The following is a 26,421-nucleotide window of genomic DNA, read 5'->3' as shown; positions in this document are numbered from 1 at the left end:
CACAAGCCAAGTGCCTCATTCTCAGCAAAGGCCCCTGGGGGTCAGCGGACCTGGGGGTGGGTGGGGCAGGGTCTCTATGCTGACCCGGGGCTCTGCCACTCACCTGCAGGTGGACAGAGCATTTTGCCACCAGAAAGAGGAAAACTGTGCCTTGTGCTTTTCTTTTTCTTTTTCCCTTCTTTCCTTCCTTTCTTTTTTAAAGATTTATTTATTTGAAAGGCAGAGTTACAGAGAGAGGAGAGACGGAGGGATCGTCCATTTGCTGGTTCACTCCCCACATGGCTGTAATGGCCAGGGCTGAGCCAGGCTGAAGCCAGGAGCCAGGAGCTCCATCCAGGTCTCCCATTGCATGCAGGGGCCCAAGCACTTGGGCCGTCCTCTGCTGCTTTCCCAGGCACATCAGCAGGGAGCTGGACTAGCCAGGATACAAACTGGTGCCCATGTGGGATGCCGGTGTCACGGGCGCTGGCCCTGATCTGCTCTCTCCTGCCGCTTCCCTGGAGGTCGGTCTGGAAGCAGGGCTGTAGTTCTGTTTTTCTTAATGTTTGCCACAAATCTCCTTCTGTTCCATTTGCTTCTTGTATGGCTTTGGCTGCTGAGATAGGGACTGGGTGTGCGCTGCTGGTATAAGTGAGAGATGTTTTTTCTGTGTGGGTGGGTCCCTCCTGTTGCTGCTTACTGCCTTGGAGGTGTGAGGCCCTGTGGTGGCCGCTCTCACTCACTGCGCCCTGGTAGATCCGCCCTGGGGGTCAGAGATTTGCTGAGGTGCTGTGTTTGGGGGCTTTTGGCTGTTTAATTTTTTTCCCCTTGCAAAGGCTGCAGTACTCTGATGGAGAGAGTACCTCATTTTATTTTTCACTAATTAATTTCTGGGAGAGAGAGAGAGATTTCTATCTGCTGGTTCACTTCCCAAATGCCTGCAGCTGTCAGGACGGAGCCTGGCGATGCCGGGAGCCAGGAGCCGCGTCCGCGCTCTGATGAGAGTGGCAGGGACTGACGCTGAGCCACCCCTGCTGCTCCAGACTCCCATCCGTGACCCACTCGAGGGAACGCACTGGGGTCCCCAGGAGTCCCTGCTGAGGTGGTGCCCCGTGACCCTCCACTTCCTACGGGGCCGCGCCTCTCGAAGTTTCCTCCGCCTCCACACGGCACGCTGGGGCCTGAGCTTCCAGAGCTGAGCGTCTGGGGATCTCAGACCGTCTACAATGCGACGCGGGCACTGCCTCGTGGGGCCCCTGGTGTGGGAGCTTCCCCTTTGGCCAGCAAATGCACGAGGGAGGTGGGTGCAGTCTGCGTGGGCGGGGGCTGCCCCCTGCAGCTCAGAGAGAAGCGGCGTCGTCCAGGCCTGTCGCAGGTGTAGCCTCAGCCTCGGAGCTGGTCCACGAAGGGGGGCCACGGCACGGCAGGAGACAGAGGTCAGAGCCTCTGCCGTTGGCTGTGGCGTGGGAGGTGGACGTAGGAGGGGCGTGCGGTGTTCAGCCACTGCTCGGGCTCCTGTGGGCACGTTGAACCTTGAGTGGAGTGAGAGGTGGGGCCCGGTCGCCCTTGGTGTCTGGCGTGGGGTTTAGGGTGTGGGCGCTCACCCCAGGAGGCTGCTGTGCCTCTGTCCTGGTGCTGGCGTGTGGGATGCAGCCGGAGCCCCACCCCGCCCGTGGCTGGGGGCCCTGAGCGGCTGTGCTTGCAGGTACGTGCAGTTTCTCAGCGGGCTGCTGTCCGGCGCCGTGAAGATGAACGCCTCGCCCCTCTTCCTGCACTGCGTGGTCCTGCACGGCACCCCCAGCTTCGACGCGGGGGGAGGTGAGTGTCTCCAGGGCTCTCGCTCCGGTCCCCTGCGGCAGCACCCGGGTCCCAGCCTTGCCCCTAGGCTCCCCAGCCGTGGGCTGAGTTCCAGGAGCACCAGCGACGGCCAGGGAGGGCATCACGAGGACCCCTGTCGTCCTGGCCCATGGCCCTGGGGTCGGCTGAGTGGGGACGGCAGCAGAGGGCCTGGTCCCAGTTCTTGTGACCCCGTCTCCTGCCACGCAGCGACCCTGATGGACGCACACGGAGGGGTCGGGGCCCAGCCTCTCCTCAGTCCTGAGCAGGTGCATTGTCTTCCGGGCTCCCCCCTCATGGTCACTGTGGCCTTGCTGGGCTGCCATGTGGCTGGGGACAGCCTGGCCCACTGTCCGTCATCCTCTGGGGAGCACCGGGCCTGGTGTGCAGGACCGCCTCCTGTGGCTCCCGTAGGAGCACGGCAGACCCTGGGTGCCGGTCCCTGAGCCTCAGGCCCGCGGCGGGGCCTGCTGGTGGCCGGGCACCATCTGAGCCCTTGCCTGGTGGCCCCCGTGCCTTCTCCAACCACGGCTTCCCCTCGCCTGTGCTCTCTTCCAGCTTGCCGGCCCTTCCTGAAGCTCTACCAGGCCATGCAGCCCGTGTACACCTCGGCCATCTAGTAAGTGCCGGGGCCTCGCCCGAGTGCCTGTACAACCGGGGCTGGGCCTGGGCCAAAGCTGGGAGCCGGGAACCCCGTCCAGGTCTCCCTCGTGAGTGGCAAGAACTCCATCCTTGAGCCAGCACCACTGCCTCCTGTGGTCTGCTCCAGCAGGGAGCTGGACTCAGGCCGAGCCAGGGGCAGAACCAGGCACTCTGATGTGGGACACAGGCACCCTAACCGGTGGCTTAACCACCAGGCCAGACCCTGCCCGTCCCTTGCATTTTAGACAAGAAGTAGACGCACATCCCCGTGGGTGTGAGGGTCCCTGGGCTTTGCCTGTTGGCCTTTGTGTGTGGTCAATGTGCAGAGCTAACGTTCTCTTCGCTCAAGATGACCTGCTTGACGTCGGCTGGTGCAGGGTTCACATTGGACCCCACACCCCGGCTCCCGAGGCTGGGGCTCGGTCACAGCATGCCGGTCATGGCCCTAGGCTTCTGGGAGAAACCCCCTGTGTGGAGCTTCCTGGAGCCCCTGGGACTCGCTTCAGTGGGGTGGTGGGCAGGGAGTGGGTTCTGGGCTCTTGGGGACGTGCTTTGCCCTGCGTGTGTTTGTGGCCCGGCTCTGATGTGCGACCTTCTTGTGTGTCCCAAAGCAACGTGGGCGCAGAGAACCCCGGCAGGATCTGTCTCGCGGTGGAGCCGGCGCAGCTGCTGAAGGGGGACATCATGGTGAGTGCCCAGGCCTCCTCCCCGCACAGCGGGGGTCAAAACCCAGCAGGAAAAGCGAGTGGTCCTGTCTTAAAGCAACAACACCTGCCCCCCGGAAACCCCGTGGGAAGGGTGAAAAGTGGCATTTACCGCATCGGTTTTCTGAGTGGAACGATGTTGGGGGGACCCTCCCTGGACTGTCATGCCCTGTAGAGTCCACCAGGGAGGGGTGCGGCCTCCCTCCGTCGGGCACCCTGCTTTGGACGTCTGAATCCACGAGGAAACTCCTCGCCTCGCCCTGGAGGGACGCAGCTGAGCTGAGTGGGGCATGGATGCCTGGGGAGGACCACGTGTAGGGTTTGTGAGCCTGGAGCGAGTGGACGCCCAGCTGTGCCCATCTCCCACCTGCAAAGTGTGAACCCAAGGCCTCTCAAGGCCATTTGCCTCTCAGACACACAGCGGCTGGGCCTTGGGCAGCCACAGCCTCCTGCTCTGAGGAGCCACTGGAGGTCCCTCATCCCCGCTGTGTTCCCGGCCCCCCTCCTCGTGCTCTCTCCTCCAGCAGGCCCGCCCCTTGCCTGTGGGTGCCATGGCCCACGCTTGGTCTCAGTAGACACCGTGTGTTACCTGTTCAGCTTGGCCAGGGAGTGCAGCCTTGAGCAGGTGGCTTCGGGTGTGAGGGGCCGTGGTTGGCTCTGATCACCTGATGGGCTCAGGAGCAGGGAGGGTGGGGAGCGGCCTCTGGGGCCGAGATGGGGTGAAGGAGCTGAGCGTTTGCTTGGGATGCACCCAGCCTTGGCTGTTCCCGCCCACCCTTCATCCCCGGGAGGTCCCTGGGTGGCCCGGCCATGTGCCCCCCAAGCTGAGGGAAGTGTCCTGTGTGCTGGGGCTGCCTTGGGATGGAAGGTGAGGTCCCTGGGTGCCCAGTGACCACAGGAGGGCTGCCTCTGACCATGGGTCCCTGCGCCCAGTGACCACAGGAGGGCCGCCTCTGACCACGAGGCCCTGCGCCCAGCTGTTTCCCAACACACATCCTCCTCCAGTTTAGGTGTCTGGCTGCGGGTCTAGGACCTTCCTCATCCTGTGCTAAGTGGCGACCGTTTGGGCCTTATCAGGAGTGTGTGTTTCTGACACGCGTGTGCCCTCCCTGTGTTTGCACGGCAGCTCAGTTGCACAGCACCTGGGGCTCCCTGGGCCAGGTGGACACGATCTGGGCAGCCGGTGTCCGGGTGTGGCAGCAGGAGCCCGATAGGCCCGAAGAACTGGGGGCGCCCAGGCACCCACTAGAAATGTCGGCACCACGGAGGCCCGCGTGTCTCCCGTGGAGTCCCTTCCTGCGTGGAGCTTTCCGGGCCGCGCCCTGGTGTGGCCGGTGCTTCCTGTGTTCGCACTGCCTGCCTGCTGTCCCAGCGAGGTCACATGGGTGGCGGCTGGGCAGGGTGCCGTGCCACGCGGGTGACTCTCCCTTGCACGGAGAGGTGCACTCCTGCTGCCCGTCTCGAAGGAGCCAGGAGCGCACTCGGCTGCTGTGGTTGCTGGGCCGAGGCTCAGGTCAGGGTGTGGGCAGGGCCGGGCTCCCCGAGGCCTCTCTCCTGAGTCCTCACGTGTCCATCCCTGCGTGTGCCGTGTCCTGACCTCTTCCCGCGAGACCCCGGCTGCAACTTGGTGGCTTCCGCCCCACAGCCTCATTTTGAAACAGTTTCCCTTTGCGAAGGCCCCATTTCCTTCAGGCTGTGACTCCAGGGGGGTGGGGTGGGGGTGGGGGACACGACCCAGTCTCCGCCACCTCTATCCAGTGACTGAATGTCGTCTGGGGCGAGTGCCAGTGAGGTCCAGGGCCGCGGGCATCTGTCCCGGCAGTTCCTGGTAGACAGTGACCTAGCCAGGGCCTGAAGGTGGTGGTGCACTGGACGTGATAGGGAGCCACACGCAGGCCGAGCTCGATTCCAGCTGTCCAGGCGGTGACGTGCAGGTGGTCACTGTGGAGCTGGGCGGTGCAGTGAATGAGTCTCTGTGCTCCAGAGGGATGGGGCCTGCACGGTGGCCAGGGACGGCGCTGAGCGGTTATGTAACCCGGCTCAGGAAGGCAGCCGGCAGCAGCCTGCCGAGAGCTAGCGGCTGCCCTAGGCCTGGCCCCGGCTTGCTCCCTCCGGGCCCCAGCACGCTTTTCTGCCTGGCCTGCTCAATCTTGATGCCCCTGCCTGGGCGAACCCACGGCTGCTGGTCCCGTCTTCACGGTGGCCGCTATGTGACCTCCCTCCAACGGCTGCCACGAAAATGGTGCCGTGCTTCTGAGACAAGCCGGTCCAGGTCAGGGGCTCCCAGGCCTCCCCGTGCCCTTGCGGGAAGTTCTCTGGTCCTCTTCCTCCCTCCCGGCCCCCTGAGTCCCCAGACCTCGCACAGCCGATGCGGATCTGTGTTTACTCTCAGCCGGCCTTCGCCCAGCCTTCTGTGGCTTTGGGTCAGGAGCCCCAGTACTGGGCCTTCTGAAATCCTGCTCAGCCCGGGGGCGGTCACGGCTGGTGCTGGCCCTGTGACTGTGAGTCGCGCTGTCCTGGAACCGTCACACGTGTGATTCTAGCTCCCGAGGGCAGGGTCACAGCAGGCCCAGGGCCACCGGCGAGGCATGAGCGGGTGTGGCTGGCTCTGCTACAGGGTGCTTTAGGGCCCTGTGTTCTCTGCTTAGATAATTTGGGGGAAGTTTGCAGGTGAATTGGGGCTGCCCCCAGTGGTGACTGGCACAGTGGAGAAGGCCCGGTCTGGTCTCGCTGAGTTGGGGGCAGGTGTCCCTGGGGGCGGCCTTCGCTGCAACCCCCGTGGCCCAAGGTGCTTGTCCTCATGGAGAGTTGGCAGTCAGAGCACGTCTTGGCGCCTGTGAACAGATCTGGGTCTGACCTGTAGCTCTGTTGCGTGGGAATTCCACGTGCCTGCCTTGCGTCTTAGGGCACTCCGGGGGCACAAGGGTTCACGGTGGGCTTGGGTCCCAGTCACCCCCAACTGGAGTTCTGTCTAGGGCAGCCGTTAGGAAGTCAGTTGGGGCCAAGGTCTCTGAATCGCTTCGTTGCACCCCGAGGGTGCAGGCAGACCCTCCCCCCACCCCTGCTCCTCCACATGCCACACCTGTGAGCACAGAGACCCTCTCCGTGGGCTCTGAAGTGGCAGGTGCCTCTGCCCCCGGCGGACAGCCCGTGTGGCTGCTGATGGGCCGTGCCCACTGATCCGTGTAGCTGCTCAAGGACAGTTGTGACCCGGAAATGTTGATCATTTGTTCTGGGGTTCTGTCCGGGGCAGCACTTCACTGTGGAGAGAGGGAGTGCTGGGTTTTACAACCAGCAGAGCGCTAAATGTGGATTGGTCATTTCAGCGTGGGGTGGACCGAGGGACTGGGCAGAGAACATAGCTGTCATTAGCACCAGGCTGCTTTTCTGGCTTTTGATTTGCAAGGCAGAGCTTCCGAGAGAAGGAGAGACAGAGCTCTTCCATCTGCTGGTTCACTCCCCAGGTGCCCACCGCAGCCAAGTCTCAGCCAAGCCAAAGCCAGGAGCCAGGAGCCCCATCTGGGTCTCCCACGTGGGTGTCAGGGGCCCAGGCACTTGGGCCGTCTTTCCCAGGTGTGTTAGCAGGGAGCTGGATCGGAAGCAGAGCGGCCTGGGCTCACGATGCTGTGAGATCGGGATGCCTGCGTCACAAGCCACGGCTCCCGCGGCTGCGCCACCATGCCAGCCCGCAGGGTGCGTTCCCCGGGGGTTAGAGCAGAGGAAGCCTCCTCGCTCACGAGACCTGGCCGTCTCTGCTTCTCCCGGCTTCCCGGACAGTGAGATAACAGCCTCGCTTTGGTTTGGTGTTTGGTTGGGAGTTTGACTGTCAGTGACTTGATTCTGAGGCTCCTCTGCTGGGACCCGGGGCGGTGGGGGTGGGATTAGTCCCAAACCACAGCCTTCTGTCATTTTTATCCAACAAAACAAAGAGGCCAGTGCTGTGGCATGCAGTGTGCAGTCAGGGGCTGTGACTTGCCCAGGACCTGCTGCGTCCATGCCGGTCCCCGGGGGTCCACGCTGCAGGCCCCGCGACGGCCCCCTGACCAGGTGCCGGGCTCTGGGAAGGCTTGGCGTCACTCTGTGTCTCCGAGGGAGGCCTTGGGACCACGCCTCTGCAGTGTGGGCCGTTTTCCTGTTAGGCGTCTGGTCTCCTGCGGCCGTGCTGCTGGGAGCATGGGTGTGGGTGCTGAGTAATGGTGGGGTCCCCTGGAGGGCTCCAGGGATGGCCGAGGCGGGGTCCTGGTGGGGGGCGGGCCTCTCACCTGCCGTGCAGGTGGGCGCTGCTGAGAACCCCAGGTTCCAGGTGGTGGGCAGTGGAGTCAGTGCCTGTGAGAGCACCCAGGGGCCCCTCAGAGCCGGTCATGGACCCCGGGGACATGGCGGCCTCGTCACACGCACTGAAGACCGCCTAGGACCTGGGCAGGCACCTGTGCCCCGTGCATCTGAGTGCAGCCCCACCTGGGCCACGGTGCTTACACAGCCTCCTGCTGTGTGGAGGTGCTGCGGTTCCCTCCCAGTCTCCCAGGTTGTGGGGTTGCAGCTGGGGACACAGGACAGGGCCCCGGGGGGGGAGCTGTGAGGGTGGGGTGCAGCTGCAGGAGGGAGAACACCGTGGGGGCCCCCATGTGCACCTGTCCCTGGGGACCTGCCCTGCCCACAGGTCCTCCTCCTCTGAGGAGCCCTCCTTGACTGCTGCTGGTATTAGGCTGGAACTTGCTGCCGTGCCTGTGAGGGCTGGGCCGGGGCCACCTCCTCACCTGCCGCCAGCTCCCTGAGACCTGTTGCTTTTTCAAAGCTTCGGTTCCCCTGACTGTGAACTTCGGGGACGAGGCTGGCTTGGGTCAAGGCCACTTTCCTTGCCCTTGCTGTGGTCTCCTGGTCACGCCCTGGTCAAGCCCACTACGAGAAGGCAGGTGGGGGCAGGTGTACGTTTACATGGCCTGGTCGCTGGGGTGATTCTGGGGCCCAAGACCCAGAGGTGGGAGGGACGTGCTCAGAACATTCTGGAAGAACGCAGGGAGGGTGGCCCTTGGTGGAGCCCTGAGGGTGTCCGAGGCCGGAGCTGGGAGAGGGCTTGCGCTCCTGCCCTTTCTCCCAGTTCTCGCTGCCTGGGGCGGGCCTGGGTCTGCAGCTGCAGGCCCTCACCTGGCAGAACTGGGATACCCTGCAGGTGTCTGACATGGCTCAGGTCTCACGTGTTTGTCAGCCAAGGCAGAGGTGAGCAGGGCCTCCCGAGGGCAGGCCCCGCCTCCCTGGACGACTTCCTGGTTGCTGGCTGGTGGGATGTCACCATTGTCCTATGCTGCTGGCCTGGCTTCTCACTGACCCATCCAGCCCTCTGCTCTTCCAGTGAAACCACCTGTGTGCCCACCTCCTGGGGGTGCCATGCCCGCCGTGCACCGTGTGAGCTGAGGGCAGAGTCTGGGCCCCCCTGAGGGAGAGCATCCCCACTCCCCACTGTGGCAGGGAGGCCCCAGGTGTCGGGTGGGACAGGATGCCCGGGGCTCTGCCCAACCCCTCCCCAGTGCTGCCTGCACCGCGCCCATCAGCACGGCCACCTGGGGGCCTGGAGCGCACCCCAGGGGCCCAGTGGGCTCCTAGCTCCCAGGCCTGTGAGGGTTTCTCCTCAGCACTGCAGCGGTGGGCGGCCGGGCGCGGGCAGTTAAATGCCAGTGCGCACCTCTGTCTCTCTCTTTCCCTCTCAGTCTTTGCCTTTCTTTCTGTCTCTGTTTTTCTGTTTCCTTCTCTGTCTGCCTTTCTGTTTGTCTCTCTCTCCCTCCTGTTTCTGTCTCACCGTCCCTCTCTCCATCCTAGCGCCTGGCACCCAGCAGGTGGCAGGGAGAGGCTCCTGCTGCTCGGAGAGAACTGAGGCTGGGAGAGACGGAATGGGAGGCAGTGGCCACCCCAGCCTGTGGGGGTCAGCAGCCCCCTGGCCCGTGTTCCCCACACAGCACATTGACGGGGCCGGGGCCTGGGGGCCATGGTCCTGTGCAGTCCTCGTGGCCCTGCAGCCCCCAGGGCCGGAGTCCCAGCCCAGGCAGGAGCTGCCCCACCGCCCGCTCCTCCCCCGCGGAGCCCCTCCCCATGTGGCGCTCAGCGGCCGTCTCTGCGTCTCCCCAGGTGAAGTGCTACCACAAGAAGCAGCGCTCGGCCACGCGGGACGTCATCTTCCGTGTGCAGTTCCACACGGGGGCCGTGCAGGGCTACCGGCTCCTGTTTGGGAAGGAGGAGCTGGACAACGCCTGCAGAGGTGAGGGGCGGCCAGCGGCACACAGGTGGCCCTGCACTCTCCCGTACCTGCTTGCGTCACGGCCCCTCCCCGGGGCAGGGGACTCCATCCAGGGGAAATGACAGAGCCTCGAGCCCAGGACCGCACTCCCTGCTTCCGTGTTTGCGCTGGGCCCGGGGCTTGGCGCCGTGCTGGGCGGGACCTGAGGACAGGGTCAGCCCCGGCTCTGGGGTCCGGCAGCTCCGTGGTGCTGACACGCGGCTTCTTTTCTCAGATGACCGTTTCCCTGACTACGGGAAGGTGGAGTTGGTGTTCTCAGCATCGCCTGAGAAAATGCAAGGTGGGCGTTGGCCAAGGTGGGGTGTGGGCACAGTGTGGGGTGCAGGCACAGGGGGGCACTGGCCAAGGTGGGGTGTGGGCTCGGGTGGGCACTGTCTGCAGGTGGGGTGTGGGCACAGTGTGGGGTGCAGGCACAGGTGGGCACTGGCCAAGGTGGGGCGTGAGCCCAGGTGAGCACTGGCCAAGGTGGGGTGTGGGCACAGTGTGGGGTGCAGGCACAGGGGGGCGCTGGCCAAGGTGGGGTGTGGGCACAGTGTGGGGTGCAGGCACAGGAGGGCACTGGCCAAGGTGGGGTGTGGGCTCGGGTGGGCACTGTCTGCAGGTGGGGGGTGGGCACAGTGTGGGGTGCAGGCACAGGTGGGCGCTGGCCAAGGTGGGGTGTGGGCTCGGGTGGGCACTGTCTGCAGGTGGGGTGTGGGCACAGTGTGGGGTGCAGGCACGGGGGGCACTGGCTGCAGGTGGGGCATGAGCCCAGGTGAGCACTGGCCAAGGTGGGGTGTGGGCACAGTGTGGGGTGCAGGCACAGGGGGGCACTGGCCCGGTGCGGTGTGGGTGGCCGCAGGTGGGCGCTGGCTGAGGTGTGACGGGCACCCTGGAGTGCTGTGGGAGTTTCTCACCTCCGCGTGTGTTTTGTAATCAAGTGTTTAAGCACAGGAGGGAGGACACGTTGAGGCCCGCTGTGGCCGTCAGACCCCGGGGGCGTGGTGTCCCGGCGCTGCGTGCAGGGGATTGGTGGTCGTGTAGCCGCAGACGGCTCGGGGCGGGCAAGTCCTCGTCGGTCACAGGAGTGCATTTGGGAAGTCAGCCCTGTGGTCTGGGCGCTGCCGCGGCTCCGTCCGCAGGGCCCCTCCTGAGACAGATGGGAAACAGTTGCTGCCCTCGGCGCTCTGTAGATGCAGGTGGGGGCGGTGGTGTCCAGAAGCCTCCTGGGCGGGGGTTGGCCAGGGCGCCCCGAGCCTGGATGCAGGCCGGTTCTGAAGCTCGAGGTGCCTCTGCGTCCCGCCTGAAATGACCAGGGTCTGTCCTGCAGAAGTGGCACTCGGGCCAACCCAGGCGGGTGACGGTGACGCTGGTCTCGGCTACTGATGCTTCCCCCGTGCCCCGGCAGGCGCTGAGCATCTGCACAACGACCACGGAGTGACCGTGGACTACAACACCGCAGACCCGCTGATCCGCTGGGACTCCTACGAGAACCTGAGTGCAGACGGAGAAGGTGCGTGGGGGGGGTGGGGGGGAGGGGTGGGGAAGAGGACGGTACGGGCGGGCAGAGAAGGCGCAGCTCGCGGCTGGTCGGGCGGTGCAGAGGCAGGGATCCCTGTGTTCTCAGAGGCCCCGCAGCCGCGCCCTCTGTGGCTTTTGAGGGCGTTCAGGAGAATCGGGCCTGGAGAACTGGGGCAGGCTTTTTACAGAACCCTGGCTGACGGGGCCATGCCGATGAGGAGGCCCATGGGGCCCAGCGCGGCCCAGCGCGACAGGACTGGGTCAGCGTCCCGGCATAGCCCCGCTCCCTTGTGTTGGGGGCGCGCTAATGTTTGTCTACTAGCAGTGTGAAAACTTACTTTTATTTATTTATTGAGAGGCCGGCGGGAGACAGGCAGAGAGCTCTTCGAAGCCACCGATTTGTTCCTCAAATGCCAGCAGCAGTCAGGCCAGAGACGGGAACCCTGAGCTCCGTCCGTGGCTCCCAGGTGCACTTGGGCCGTCTTCTGCTGCCTCCCACAGCAGTTCGCGTGAACGTCGGGGGGCCTGGGGGGTTGCGACCATCTGGGTGCACAGGTTGCCGCCTGAAGGGGCCTCTCCGTGTAGTGTGGGCCTTGTAGGAACCCGGGCGCCCAGGGGAGCCGTTCCCACCAGAAGTCAGACGCTGCTGCGGGCCCTGAGGCTGTCTGGGCTCCCGTGCTGTCGGCCATGACAGTGGTCATTCTGTTTCTATCACGTGGGCCGGGGCTCTGGCTGCTGCCCATCTGCTGGGGACTGTGACTGAGCTGGGCGTGGTGGGAGTGACACATGGAGGGTGGGACACACGGACCCTCGCAGCATCCTGTTCGCTGGCCCACAGCAGCATGTGGCTCTGCGTTTGGATCTTGCAGCACAGTGGGATGGGGGCGTGGTCACTGGTGATGGGCTGGTGGGGGGCGACGGCTGCCTCTGGGCACTGGGAATGCCTTCCTTGGCCTCTCTCAGCCCCCGACCCGAGGGTCCCCTTCCTGGCCTGATGCTGCTGTTGGCCAGGCTTCGAGTTCTGGTGTTGCCTGGCTTAGGGAGCTGCCGGGGACCGGAGGCCAGTGGCTTCCTCCTGGTGAAAGGCGTGCCCACCCTCTGCACGGAGCCATAATGGGGCTGTGGGGGCGTCTTCTCCGCAGTACGTGGTGGTTGTGGGGGTAAGCGTGCTGGGTGGGGGCTCGGGTGGAGGGGTCCAGCTGCGCTGTCCTCAATGTCAGTAGCCCCTCACCTTTCTCACCCGGGGGATGGTGGGAAATGGCCTCGAGGTACCCATCGTCCTGTGGGCTTTGCCTCAGGTCTCCGAGGCCCAGGCTCCGGGCCTCCCCTGCCTCCCAGGAGGAAGGAAGCCAGAGCCCTGGGACCCTACGGGCGCCCCGACATCCCGGGCGTTGGGCGGGCTCTGCAAGGTGGCCGACGGGTTTGCGCTCCTGCGGCTCTGTCTCGGGGCAGCCCCACACAGGGCAGGCGAGGTCTTGTAGGTCTGCGCATCTGCGGCTCCTGCTCACCAGTGGTGCCTCAGCTGTTTTTCTTGCACAAGTTTGTGATGCAAAGATCTGCTCTCAGGAGTGCTGGCCTGTGGGCGGACCACACCGCGGGCCCTCTCTGGACAAGGTCCCCTGTGCAGATCTCTCTTCCTCCTGTCTTGATAAGGATTCCTTGAAGGAACAATACAGGGGATGAGTCACCACTCACTACCTTCCCTGCTGGGCCTGGGTCCCTGGGGAGGGGGTGGCTCGGTGGAGGCTCCCTGCAGAGCGGCACAGCTAACAGGCCTTTGTACCTGCTCTCCACCTCCTGGGGCACTGGAGCCTCTGTTCTGGGTGCTGTGCTGGGGGTGTCCCGTCCCCTTCCCTCTATCTGCAGCCCAGCTGATGGGCAGTGACAGTGATAAGGGTTCCCGTTGTGCTGGGGGACCCCGGGGCCATCAGGACAGCGCTGCCTGTTGGCCATGGGGGAAGAGCAAAGCGTATGGTCAGTGGTCAGCCGAAGCCCAGGGGTGGGCCTCTGGCTGAAGCCCACCTGCGCGGAGCACAGGGGGGCCAGAGGCGGCCAGCGCTGGCTCCTGGGGCTCAGAGGCGTGGGGCGTGCCAGAGGCATAGCGTTTCCAGCAAAGCTGGGTCCCTGAGGTGTGCAGGCAGCGCCGGCTCTCGGCTGTGCCCGCGGCTCCAGGGCAAGGCACAGCTGGTCGGGGACTCTCACAGGAGCCCTGGCCCCGCCTCCTGCCTCCAGAGTTCAAATTTCACTAAACCTGATTCACCAGACTCCACCCTCGTGTTTACATTGCGCTGGCCTGTTTGTGGGAATCGAGTCCCTGAGTGTCTGGAGAGCCTTGCCTTGTGCACAGCCTGGAGGAGCAGGGTCCACAGCCCCGGGAGGGAGGCGGCACGCCCCCCACCCCAGGGCGCGGCTGGAAAACGGGGCCCCCGGTGGCATTGGGGACCAGCTGCAGGGTGTTCTGAAGGAAGGTAGGCGGGGAGCATGTGTGTGCGAAGTGTGGATGTGTGTGCGTGTGTGTGTGTGTGCATGCATGTAGCTCCTGGGCGCCCACAGCTTCTCTGTGCCTGTGTGTGACTCGTCAGCATTTGGAGGGTGGGCGACGATGCTGGCCGCAGCCACGGGGGTGGAGCCGCGGGGCAGTGAGTGGAGCTGCCCCTGCAGCCTGGCGTAGGTGCCCCGATGCGCTTGCAAAGCTGGAGGAGGCTCGTGGTCGGCCTCCCTGGGCGTGGGGGGAGGAGTCCAGGGTTGGTCCGGCATGTGGCATGGGTCCGCCCTGGAGCTGGCGGCTTGGGTGGCATCTGAGGGAGGCCAGGGGACCTCCTGTTTGCCTAGGCTGTGGCTGAGGGTCAGGAGGCGGCCAGCACAGGCGCCAGAGTGCCCTGGCCGGCTTTGCTGTGTGTGCTGCTGGCGGGGTGCGGTGGCTGTGTGCGGGAACCGCCTGTCACAGCCCTGCTGGGAACCCCAGCACATTCCAGAGCCTCGCCCAAGAGCCCTGGGGAGGGCCTGGAATCCAGCCCTCCGCGGGCTGTGGCTGCGCGGGCGGGCCTCCTTGGAAGGGCGGCTCCCGGCCCTCGCTCCTGTTACTTGCTTCTCTGAGAATGCAGCCTGCGTGTTTGGGGAGGGTGAGCACAGAGCTCAGCTGTGTACCCTGGTGCGGGGTTTTCCAGGGTCCTCTCCGGCTGGCCTTGCAAGGTGTTCTGTGCGCCACCTGCCGGTGTCCTGCCCGCCTTCTGGCCGAGGCTCCCGGGGCTGCAGGGGCCCTGGAGCTGCAGCTGCACCAGGAGCTGGGCTGTGGCTGGGCCGAGCTGCCCAGGGAGAGACGTGAGGCTGCCTTCTCCACAGTGAAGTTTGTTCCCATCTTGGTTCTCAGTGTTGAAAAGAGAAAGAGGATGAGGCCACATCTCATCCCAGAGCCGCGGTGCCTTTGGGTTTGTAGGTTGAGGTCCGGTGTGGGCATCAGTTTTGTTTGTTTATTTTCATCTACTTGGGGGGTTCCATCCACGGGTTCACTCCCTAAATGCCTGGAATGCCAGGGCTGGACCCAGCCAGGACCCGCATGCGGGCGGCAGGGGCTCAGACACGTGAGGCATCTGAGGCATCGTCTGCTGCCTCCCAGGGTGTGTTAGGGAGCTGAATCAGAAGAGAGGTGCTGGGATTCGGACCCCGGCACCCCGAAAGGCAGCGTCACCTGCTGCACCGTGACGCCGCGCGCCCTCATCACTGGTTAGCGATTGGAGTTCTCTGCAGTAGAAAACAACACAACACACACCAGGGAAATCTTCAGTAAGCACGGGGGCAGAACCCTGTTGCGACAGAGTAAGAGCAAACCTTGTCTCATCGAGACGCGATGAAGGCTTCTGTGCGTGGGGGTGGGCGAGGTGACCCCCTGGCCCCTTAAGAAGTAGCCTCAAGGATCAGGCAGCACCTGCAGCCCTGGGGACCCCGCCAGAGTCTCTGCACCTGCCCATTTCAACCTCAGTGCTGGGGGCTGACTGCCACTTGCAAAGCCCACACAGCCCTGTCCCGTGCTCTCCTGCTCAGCCCTCCAGGGCTGGGACGGACACCTCCATATGCAGGGGCTGAAATCTAGGCACCCTGTCCCTGTGTGTTCCAGCCAGCACTGGGGAGGCCTCTGGCCACTCCACACCCTGCAGCCCGGACCCACGAGCTGTGTGCCCTGCAGATGGGCAGGTCCAGAGCTCGCACTACCATCCAGCAAGTGCACCAGCCAGCACCGGGGAGGCCTCTGGCCACTCCACACCCTGCAGCCCGGACCCACAAGCTGTGTGCCCTGCAGATGGGCAGGTCCAGAGCCCGCACTACCATCCAGCAAGTGCAGGAGGGCGGGGCTCGCTCAGCAGCGTTCAGAGAAGCGGCTTCTGCACGTGCAGAACGCAGCTCAGACCAGATCTCGCCTGCTCCTCATGCTGGCAGCCAGAAAGCTACAGCCTGTCTCTGAACCCTGGCCCATTGTCCTCGTCCAAACCCCACACCCCAGATTCAACCAGCCACAGGTCAGAATGCTCAGACCCCAATTGCACCTGTGCTGGCACGCACAGACGCCTGTCACCGTGGACGGTGCCGAGTGACACCAGTTTATGTGGCTGTGATGTCACATGGCTGATACGTTGTCTGGAGGTGACTCAGTGCACAGGAGGACACCGGGCCCTTTGATGTGAGCATCTGTGAGGTGTGGTCCCTGCAGGGGTCCTGGACAGGTCCCTGTGGGTGACTAGCATTCGAGAGGAAGGGGTGGGTGAGAGACCCCACGAAATCCTCCAGAACCCGTCTCCTTTCAATTCCAACCTCCACCCCCACCCCCACCCCGCAAGGCCCTGGGACTTCCACAGCACCTCAGGCTCCCTAGACAGAGCCGAGTCTCCAAGCCCTGCAGAGCCTCCCTCCAGGCCCTCGGGATGGCTGGGACCCCAGCCAGAGCCTGTGCCTAGGACAGGTGGGTGCGTCGGTTCCCTGGTCTGGTCGCAGACGGTGACTTTGAGCTTCACCTTTGCCTGCAGAGCCGTATCACCGGGGCGGTCTCCATGCCGGAAGGCGTCCTCTGAGGCTGAGCAGGCAGCGGGTTTCCCTGGAGAGGCTGGCCGGCTGCCACGCGCCGTCCCTGCCCCCACTCCCCATTAGGATTCTGGTTACTGTCTCTTCTTGCTGCTCTTGTCCTGTGCATTTTGCACTGGGTCTTGGAAGCAAAGCAACAGCAGGAAGTGTTTTGCTGCCGTAGCCCTGTGCATCGCTCATGGTCACCGCCAAGAGGGCAGACACGCTCAGGTGAGCAGAACGAGGAGCCCCTACATGGTGGCAGGTGGGCGAAAGAGAAGTGGGGAATGGTACAGGACCATTTGTTATGCACCTACTGTTTGCCAAGGCTGCCTGCTTCGTCCTTGTCCGCTGCTTCTGAGTGCACTGTGGCGGGTGGTGTGCCAATGCCACGGCTCTCTCTCCTGCTTCCTGCCCCCTGGGCACACGGACTGGCCTTTGGAGACACGGCTTCCTTCCTCCTTGCTTCCAGAGCCCTGAGGTCAGGTGACTTCAGGTGCTTTTCTGCTTCTGTTCTGAGTCCTTTGAAGAGCAGCCAGGTGAGGGGACCAGGGCCAGCCCTACTCCCAGCCCACCTGCAACAGCCTGACCTGGCTGTGTTGTCTGCAAGAGATGGTGTGGATGCCCAGGAGTGGGGACTTCAGACCTTGTTGGCTGCTTGTGTGTTTGGTTTCTGTTTTTGTGTTTTAGTTTATTTGTTTTGCCTGCGAAGGCAGCGAGCGTGTTTCCAGAGGCGCTCCCAGGTTCTGTCGTGGGAGAACAAGCCAGAACATTGTGTCTCTGTGGTACTCAGTGTCCACTGCTGGGGACACCAGAGGGGGCAGGGAAGCCTGTGCGGCTATGGGGAGTGGGGTGGCAGACACGGCACGGTCAGTGTGCTCAGTGGGAGGTGCCTCTGCAGCCGGCTGCCGGCTGTGGACGAGGGCCCAGCAGGGAGGGGTGGTCCGGGGAGCCAAGCCGAGCGTGGCAGGTGCGTGCCTTGTGCCTTCATGGTCTTGGATTCAGCAGGCAGGCGTCAAGGCGATGCTGGCCGGGGACGCCAGCCCTGTCCAGGTGGGAGCAGCTTGGTCAGCGGCTGTGGTGCCGTGGCTGAGCACTCCACACACACACGCTCTGGTTCTCAGAATGTCACGGAAAGACAGGGGTTACAGTAGCGCGTTCTGTAAATGGAGAGCCAGGGGTCCAGATCGTCCAGCTGTGACCGGAACACACCGGCAGGACGAGAGGACGTCTCGGTCATCCGACTCGAGCGGGAGCCCCTCTTGCGCAGTGTGGCTCTGTGGCAGAAAACGCGAGGGCCTGCTCCCCTCTGCTCCCCTCCGCCCCCCTCTCCCCTGCGCCACTCAGGATCACAGACACAGGCGTCCGGCAGCCTCCCTGAGCCCCGTGTCTGTGGGAGGATCCGTGTTCCTGGGATGTTCATGAGTGTGGGCCCCTCTGTCTTGGATTTGTTTCTTACTATTGCCCTGTAGCTTTCATATTCATTTCTTTTTTTTTTTTTTTAAGATTTATTTATTTATTTGAAAGGCAGAGTTAGAAACGAAAGTTCACTCCCCAAATGGCTGCAATCGCTGGAGCTGAGCCAATCCATAGCCAATAGCCAGGAGCATCTTCCAGGTCTCTCACACAGGTGCAGGGGCCCAAGCACTTGGGCCATCTTCTACTGCTTTCCCAGGCCATACCTGGATTGGAAGTGGAGCAGCTGGGACTTGAACCTGTGCCCACATAGAATAACGGCACTGCAGGCAGTGGCTTTACCCGCTACACCACAGCGCCAACCACTCATTTGGGTTTTGGTCACTGAGTTGCTTGTTTCAGACTGAAGGAGAAGGGTCTGGGGGCCACCAGGGCAGCCTCAGTGGTGGGAAACCTGCTGCCGCCATGGCAGACTGGTGCTCTGGCCATGTGGCCAGGGGTCAGTGTGGCCCGGTGGGCAGTGTGTCCCGGGGGTCAGTGCGGCCCGGGGGTCAGTGTGGCCCGGGGGTCAGTGCGGCCCGGGGGTCAGTGTGGCCTGGTGGGCAGTGCGGCCCGGTGGGCAGTGCGGCCCGGTGGGCAGTGCGGCCCGGTGGGCAGTGTGGCCCAGGAATCAGTGTGGCCCGGGGGGCAGTGTGGCCTGGGGGTCAGTGCGGGCCCGGTGGGCGGTGCGGCCCCGGGGGTCAGTGTGGCCCGGGGGTCAGTGCGGCCCGGGGGTCAGTGTGGCCCGGTGGGCACTGTGTCCCGGGGGTCAGTGTGGCCCGGCGGGCAGTGCGGCCCGGGGATCAGTGCGGCCCGGTGGGCAGTGTGGCCCGGGGTCAGTGCTCTGACCTCCCACCTGGCACGCTCCCTGGCAGTAGGGTCACTCTGTTTCTAACAGAGCAGAGACCCCTGTTCAGTGTCTCCCCATCCTCTTCCTCCCCCTACATCCTCTCCTCTTCTGCCCCATAGCAGGACTGACAGCCCTGTCTCCTGCTGGTTTCCTGTTGCTTGGAGACAGAAGGTCCCGAACAGGAGCGGACTTCAGCTCTGTGCTCTGTGGGTGCAGTGTCAGGTCCCCACTGGTGTGGGACCACTCGTGGCTTTCAAAGGTGAAGGCCAGGGTGAGCGCAGGGGTCAGTGGAGCCCCGAGGGCAAGTCCAGCCAAGCTGGGATCCGTATCTGGGGTCCCTGGGATGCCAGAGCTGCTGTGAGGGGCCCTTCTCTGGCACAGCCCCCACAGTCGGCCCCTGGTCCCCGCCCGCTGCTGGGCGTGCACAGGGCCTTTGCAGGTGCCTTTTCAACTTGCTGGGTACAGAAAGTGCTCTCAGTGTCTGCTGGGTCTGAAGCCTGGCCCGGGGTCACTCATGGGTCAGAGCCATGTGACTTTGCGGCCACCTCCCCCTGGGCAGGGCCGCTGACAGCCTCAGTGGACATGAGGGGGGCAGCAGAGCACCCGTGCTTCCGGGTTCTGGGCCCACGCTGCCTCCTGCAGCACAAAGCGTGCATTGTCCTCGAGCCTCAAGCCCTTGTAGCAAACAAGCAATGCCCCCCTCGGGGTCTGGCGTGAGGCTGGACTGAACAAGGGGTTGAAAAGGCATGTCCGCTTGCCCTGTCTTAGGTGCTCAGTGGACAACAGGCTTCAGGACTGGCCAGGGCCGGTCCTGACAGGACTTCCCGCAGCCCCTCCTGGTGCAGCTGGAACAGAATGGAAGCCTGGGGCACTCGGTGCAGCACAGGGCGCCTCTGGGACCCTGCCCCGCAGCCTGGACCATGAGCACGGCAGGACGCTCGTCTGCAGCCTGGGACCCTTGCTCAGGGCAGGGCCGGTCCCGTGGTGCCTGCTGGGCGGGAGGCGTCCCCAGACAGCTGCGTCTCTGCCTTGGCAGCTGGACGGTTGTGGAATGCCAGCAGTTTCACAGGCCAGGCAGCAGGGGAGGGGGAGGCCAGCTCCGCCCCCGTGCAGGAGGCTCCTGCTGGGACATGCCCTCTGTGGCTGGGCTCCAAGTCCCTGGATGCCACAGCCGCACTGTCATCAACAACAGCGACGGTCAGCTCCTCCTGCCCACAGCGAGGCACTGAGTTGGGTTCTCCTGTCATTCCCCATGGCCACACGGGTCAGCCTGAAGGGGGGTGTGGTCCCGACACATCATCAGGCCCCGTGTGACCCCAGGATGCTGTGCTCAGCAGGTGGCCGGGGGTCCGCTCTTGCACTTCCCTTGCGCTGCGTTCTGGCTGCCGATGGGGTGGTCTTGAGAGGGCGGCACGCGGTGTGTCTCGGGAGAGCAGTTTGCTGGAGGTTGGCGTGCTGAGCTGGGTTCATGTCCACAGTAATGAGGACCTGAGCGGCCGGCAGCGGGAGTCCCACTGGGAGAGGCCCCAGAGCTTTTCTCACGGACAGTGTTGGCGAACAGTGGGCACGATTCGCACCTGAGGACCAGGGGTGTTTGCGTTTTTTCTGCTGGCGTTCACTCTGCTGCGATGAACGCAGCGGGTGGGTAGGTAGGTGATACAGGAGATAGATACGCATGTACACATGCATGCAGACACTGCATGTACATAGGCGCACACACATACGTGTAGGTGCATACACACAGATACACACATGCGTGTAGATACATACATGTAGATACACACAGTGCATGAATGCAGATAATACATGTACATGCATAGATGTATATACACATGCATGTACACACAGATAACACATGCATACAGGTGCACGTGTATGTGCACACCTGTCTGTACATCATACATACATGTAGACATGCATGCATGCGCACACATATGTAGATGCACATATACATAGATATATAGACACATGTGTGCATGAAGATACATGCAGATACATATACATAGGTACCTGCACAGAGATATACGTGTGTAGATGTGTACATGCACATACTACACACATGCACACAGATGCATACATGCACGCATAGATACACGTGCCAGTAGATACATAGATAATGCATGGAGCATGAACGTTAGGTTCATACATGTAGACACGTGTACACACATGCCATGTGTGGATAGATGCATGCATACATGTAGATACATAAATACATGGATAGGTGCACATACATGCGTACATACAGATAGAATTGACAGGATACATGGGATAGATACGTATGTACATGAGATAATAAATGGATACATGCGTCTGTACAAACAGAATTGGTAGGACTGGTAGGATAGATACACACGTATACATAGACACGCACTATGCACATACATACTTAGAAAGGACAAGATAGGTACCTGTGTACCTGTAGATAATGTGTACACACTTCATACCTCCAGATGACCTAGCTAGGATTCATGAATGGACAGGACAGAAGGGAGGGAGGGCCTGGGAACCCAGCGGAGCCTCCATCCTACTGCCATGTGCTGCTCCCAAGGGCCCCGTGCAGCTGCCCTGTCCCCACGCTGACCACCTCTCCCCTCCCCCACGAGTGCTCTGTTCCCACGCTGACCACCTCTCTCCCCCTCCCCCACGAGTGCCCTGTCCCCACGCTGACCACCTCTCTCCTCCCCCATGAGTGCCCTGTCTGTCCCCACGCTGACCACCTCTCTCCTCCCCCATGAGTGCCCTGTCTGTCCCCACGCTGACCACCTCTCCCCTCCCCACAGTGTTGCACACGCACGGCCCCGTGGATGGCAGCCTCTATGCCAAGGTGAGGAAGAAGAGCACCTCCGATCCCGGCATCCCCAGCGGCCCCCAGGCGGGACCAGCCGCCGGCAGCCCAGACCACGGCGAGCACACACTGTCGGTGAGCAGCGACTCGGGCCATTCTACCTCCTCGGTGCGGACCGACAGGACGGAGGAGCGGCCGGCCCCGGGCGGCAGGAGGGGCCTGAGCCCCCAGGAGAAGGCGGAGTTGGACCAGCTTCTCCGCGGCTTCGGCCTGCAGGAGCCGGGGCCTGCCCTCAAAGACATGGCCGACGCGCGCAGCCAGGGCAGCGGGACGCGGCTGGTGGTGCCGGCCCAGGTCCACGTGAACGGGGACGCCGCGCTGAAGGAGACCGACATCCTGGACGACGAGATGCCGCACCACGACCTGCACAGCGTGGACAGCCTGGGCACCCTGTCCTCCTCGGAGGGGCCGCCAGCCCCCCTGGGCCCTTTCCCCGGCCACAAAAGCAGCCAGAACTCCCTCCTGTCCGACAGCTTCGGCAGCCATGTGGGCGAGGAGCCGCTGTGTGCGCTGGCCCCGGAGCTGGGCCTCGGCGTGGACGGCCTCTACGAGCGGGAGCGGACGTTCGGGGGCCGGGAGCCCAGGCAGCCACTGCCGCCTCTGTGGAAGCCCTCGGTGTCGGCGCAGGCACAGGCCTACGGACCTGACGGCTACTCCACGCAGACCTGGGTGCGCCAGCAGCAGATGGTGGCCGCCCATCACTATGGCCTTGCGCCCGCCGGGGAGGCCAGGCTCGTGGGCCGCGGCACTGCAGACAGCCCCGGCCTTATCCAGGCACAGCCCAGCGTCCAGGTCTCCCCCAGCCGCACGGCCAGCAGCCGCGTGACCGCCCAGAGGGGCACTGGCACTGGACTGTGTGCACGCGACTCCCAGCTGCCGACACCCAGGAGCACAGGGGACAGGGTCGTGAATGGAGCTGGCCAGGGGCTGGGTGCAGGCCCCTCCCCAGGCTCCCCGACCCTGGACATCGACCAGTCCATTGAGCAGCTCAACAGGCTGATCCTGGAGCTGGACCCCACCTTCGAGCCCATCCCCACCCACATGAACGCCCTGGGTGGCCCGGCCAGCGGCCCTGTGTACGTGGACAGCGTGGGAGGTGCGCTCCGGGCTGGCAGCAGGCTGCAAGGTGAGACAGACACGCCGTCTCGCTGAGCGTGAGACCCCCTGGGGGACATTTCCCTCGTGGTTTCAGACCCGGGAGTCCAAGAGCCCTGTGGCGGGTCCTGAGGGTCCTCGGTGTCAGGCTGGGAGGGAGGGGCGAGTCCGGGAAAGCTTTCCTCAGGGTGGGTGCACAACGGGGATCAGGCCCGGCCCACCGAGGGGCTGGCCGAGTGCACACAAGCCTGTGGAGGTCTTGGCCGGGCAAGACCAGGAGCCGGCCCAGCACCGGCTGGCTGGGCGGTTGTGGGCGGGTCCCGGACTCCTCTGAGTTTCTACATCTGAGGGTGGGTTAGTGGGGCAGGCAGACGCACCTGCGAGTGAGGGCGCCGTGGGTGAGTGCCAGTGTCCTGGGGGCTGATGGGAAGACAGGGCAGCGGGGCCCTGAGACAGCCTCATGGGGCAGGGATGGGGGTAAGTGTTGGCGTTTAAAATGCCCCGATCACACCCACATCTGCAAGTTGGCCCCGTGGTGTGGGAGACCATTCATGGAGGCGACAGCTCTGGCAGAGGCCTGGGGGCATTGCCAGGGTGGGGAGGGTCCTGCAGATGAGAGGCGTTCCCGAGAGCAGAGGCCAGGGCGGGCAGAGGTGGGCATGGAGCGGGGGACTCACTGGGGGAAGCAGGCTCGGGTGTGGGGCTGAGTTCAGCTGTGGCCCAGAGCCGTGAGCCAGGAACAGTGGGGAGTCGGGTTCTGGAGTCTGTGTGTGCTCTGCAAAGGGGGCGGGGCTAACTGACCACAGGGCTGCGGCGGGCGCTGCAGGCTCGGGTTAGCATGCTGTGGCCGTGTTCTCCAGCTGGCTGTTAGGTTGCAAAGCCGGAGCCCTCCAAGGCCGCTCCTGTCTCTCACCCTCAGGTTGGCTAATTGTGAAACAACCTGATGGGCTCATTTTGAGAACCAGAATTTCGCTTTTGCTTTTAGACCTTCCTTAGTTCTCTTCATTATAACTGCAGTTTTGAAACACGAAGACTTCGTATTAGCAGCGGCCGGGAACGCTGGGTGCACGTTTGGTCATCGCCCTGCAGGTTGCAGGTCTTTGTTCCTCCCTCCAAGTCTGTCGGGGCTCTCGGGCCGTCTGCCCGTTGTTTCCGTGCTGTGAGAATTGCAGATGTCAGACGTGGGTGTGTGAGCACGCGGGATTCCAGTCCACGGAGACCCATGTGGAATTCAGAAAGGCCCAGCTGGGAGCCATCCGGTGGACGCTGACGGGACAGCCGAGCACCGGGGCCCGGCAGAGCAAGGCGATCCCTCCCTTGGAGCCAGCCCGCCCCAGCGCCCCGGGGGCAGGAGCATGCCTCACGCCGCTGTTGGCATAAAGGGGCCGGGCAGGGTTCAGTGGCCTCCAAGCAGCCTGCATGGCCGGCTCTTGGATCTCAGTACAGGGCCTCTCGTCTCCATAGCGATGCCAGCAAAGAACACTGATGTTGTAGGGCTCAGCCCATTTGACGAGTGGGGCGGGGAAGTCCTCCCCTCCCTGGCAGGTGCAGGCAACACCAGAGCCCTTTTGATCCAGAAATCTAAGATTTATTTTTATTTTTTCTGTACTTGAAATTCAAGGCAGAGTTAGAGATCTCCCACCTGCTGGTTCACTCCCTAAATGGCTGCAATGGCTGAGACTGGGCCAGGACAGAGCCAGCAGCCAGGAGCTTCATCTCGGTCTCCCTCATGGGTGCAGGGCCATCTTCCACAGCTTTTTCCAGGCCATTAGCAGGGAACTGGCTCTGAAGTGGAACAGCCAGGACTTGAACCTGTGCCCATATAGAATGCTGGCATTGCAGGTGGCGGCTTAACCTGCTATGCCACAACACTGGCCCAGGAATCTAAATTTCTCAAGTGGATGGGGCTGGCCTAGAAAGCATCAGAAAAGGAAAATCAGGACGAGCCCACAGGGAACCTCATCAGGGTCCGCTGGCCGTCTCGGAAGGCCTAGGGGTGCTCCATTTCCACCGCTGGCCTGCAGGAGGCAGTCAGGGTACCAGGTTGGGGTCCCCTGTGTGCACCCCCAGTTCCATTGTGCTGACTGGGAAGGGACCCAGCAAGGCCAGCACACTCTGTGACGTGCCCAGGACAGTGCCGTCACCGTGTCCACTTGCGTGTTGACGGGCAGCCATGCCTGGCCGGAGCCCGCCTGAGTCTCCCTCACACGGGAGGGCAGCAGGGTTGGAAGTCTCCAGAGCGCCTGGCCTTCTCCCGGAGGGACCCCCGGCTGGCCGTCCATCCCCACCCGAATGCCGACGGGCGCCCAGCTTTGATTCTGCTGAAGACCGAAGTCACTGAAGCCCGCCACCGTGTGCGGGCCGCGTCCTGAAGGTGGAGGGAGCCAGGAGTTGGGGTGGGGGTTGGGCATGGTATTGCCCAGTCCTCCTGGACCCGGCTGTGTGTGTATGTCGCAGCAGCAGGCCCCTCACAGATGTGGTTCTTTGTGAGAAGGCAGTTCCACGTGGAGGTGGAGCATTTCCTGAGAGTCTCGCGGTTCAGCACCATAGCGCAACGGTGATCTTGGAGAGGACGGAGGGGAGGATGGAGATGGAGGTGACAGTGATGGTTTCCTTCAGATTGATTGATTTGAAAGAGAGAGAGGGGAGACAGAGATCTCCCATCTGCTAGTTCACTCCTCAGGTGGCTGCGACAGCTGGGAGCCAGAAACTTCATCTGGGTCTCCCACACGAGTGCAGGGCCCCAAGCACTTGGGGCATCTCCCACTGCTGTCCCAGGCTGTTAGCAGGGAGCTGGACTGGAAGTGGAGCAGCTGGGATTTGAGCCAGCACCCGTCTGGGATGCTGGCATTGCAGGCAGGAGCTTGAACTGCTGCAGCACAGTACTGCCCGGGTGGTGATGTCGGAGCTGCCCCCTCTGGGCCTGTGCTATTCCAGGATGTGGGGCAGAGCTCTGTCTGTCAGATCCTGTATCCTGTGGGCCGTGCCCTTGTCCCACTCAACGGCTGTTCAGCCAGCCAGAAAACCCAGCCAGCAGAGCCCAGGAGTTACCCTGTTTCCTCCCTGGCGTGCAGTGAGACCCCGGTAAACATCCGGCCGTGCACGGGCAGCAGTGTGGAGGGCACCTAGGGACCCTTCTGAAGAGGCGGCCAGGTGGGGTTGACCTCTGGACGTGTGGAGCTGACCAGAGCAGTGGCCACAGGGCTCCGGGTAGCTCAGGCCCTGTGCTGTTGATGTCTGAGTGTGGGTGGGTGAGGGCGGGCTGCTCCTGCCCTGGGGTCTGGCGCCTTCAGCTAGGGGCTGTGCCTTGCCGAGGAGCCCCGCCCCCACTGGGCCTCCCGGCTCCACGTCTGCCTGTGCCTGTTTCTTGGGTCCAGTCCTTTCGGTGCAGGGAGACTTCACCGCTGACACCCAGGAGCACAAGCTGTGAGGCTGTGCTTGCACGGGGGCCGGAAGCCAGCTGTCTTCTCCACACCTTGAGGGCGCCTTGCTTTGCGCAGTCAGCCGTTCCACGCGTGTTCCTCCCGCCTCCACCTGGCACTGAGTGAGCCAGCCTCACCCGTGCAGCCTCACCTCTTCCTTCCAGAGCTCGCGTCCTCAGGGTGACTCAGCAGGGTGCGGTGCATGTGGGGGCTAAGTGCAGCCCAGCCTTGCCCACCTCTGTGAGCACCGTGAGCGTGTGTATGTGTGCCCGTGTGAAGCTGTGTGCCTGTGGGCGTGTGGGTGCTGTGTGTGTGTGTATTGTGTGAGCACCCGTGAGCGTGTGTATGTGTGCACGTGTGAAGGTTTGTGCCTGTGGGCGTGTGGGTGCTGTGTGTGTGTATTGTGTGAGCACCCGTGAGCGTGTGTATGTGTGCACATGTGAAGGTGTATGCCTGTGGGCGTGTGGGTGCTGTGTGTGTATATGTATTGTGTGAGCACCCGTGAGCGTGTGTATGTGTGCACGTGTGAAGGTGTATGCCTGTGGGAGTGTGGGTGCTGTGTGTGTGTATTGTGTGAGCACCCATGAGCGTGTGTATGTGTGCCCGTGTGAAGGTGTGTGCCTGTGGGCGTGTGGGCGCTGTGTGTGTGTATTGTGTGAGCACCCGTGAGCATGTGTATGTGTGCCTGTGGGCGCTGTGTGTGTGTATTGTGTGAGCATCCGTGAGCGTGTGTATGTGTGCCCGTGTGAAGG

General features: G+C 63.3%; 1 protein-coding gene across 4 annotated transcripts in view; it reads left to right on the top strand.

Moving 5' to 3' along the window:
- Nucleotides 1-26,421, top strand: part of TNS3 (tensin 3) — a 188,121-nt gene that overhangs the window by 104,733 nt on the left and 56,967 nt on the right. For all 4 annotated transcript variants that reach the window (XM_062178939.1, XM_062178940.1, XM_062178938.1 and 1 more), the window contains 7 exons: nt 1,685-1,797; nt 2,374-2,434; nt 3,069-3,144; nt 9,282-9,411; nt 9,665-9,730; nt 10,838-10,942; nt 21,088-22,278. In XM_062178939.1, coding sequence (XP_062034923.1) covers nt 1,685-1,797; nt 2,374-2,434; nt 3,069-3,144; nt 9,282-9,411; nt 9,665-9,730; nt 10,838-10,942; nt 21,088-22,278 — 1,742 coding nt within the window. The remainder of the gene's footprint in view (nt 1-1,684; nt 1,798-2,373; nt 2,435-3,068; nt 3,145-9,281; nt 9,412-9,664; nt 9,731-10,837; nt 10,943-21,087; nt 22,279-26,421) is intronic.

Source organism: Lepus europaeus, chromosome 20 (assembly GCF_033115175.1).
Source record: "Lepus europaeus isolate LE1 chromosome 20, mLepTim1.pri, whole genome shotgun sequence".
In the NCBI taxonomy this organism is placed as follows: domain Eukaryota; kingdom Metazoa; phylum Chordata; class Mammalia; order Lagomorpha; family Leporidae; genus Lepus; species Lepus europaeus.
The sequence above is the reverse complement of the archived record's forward strand: the minus strand, read 5'-3'. Positions and strand labels throughout refer to the sequence as shown.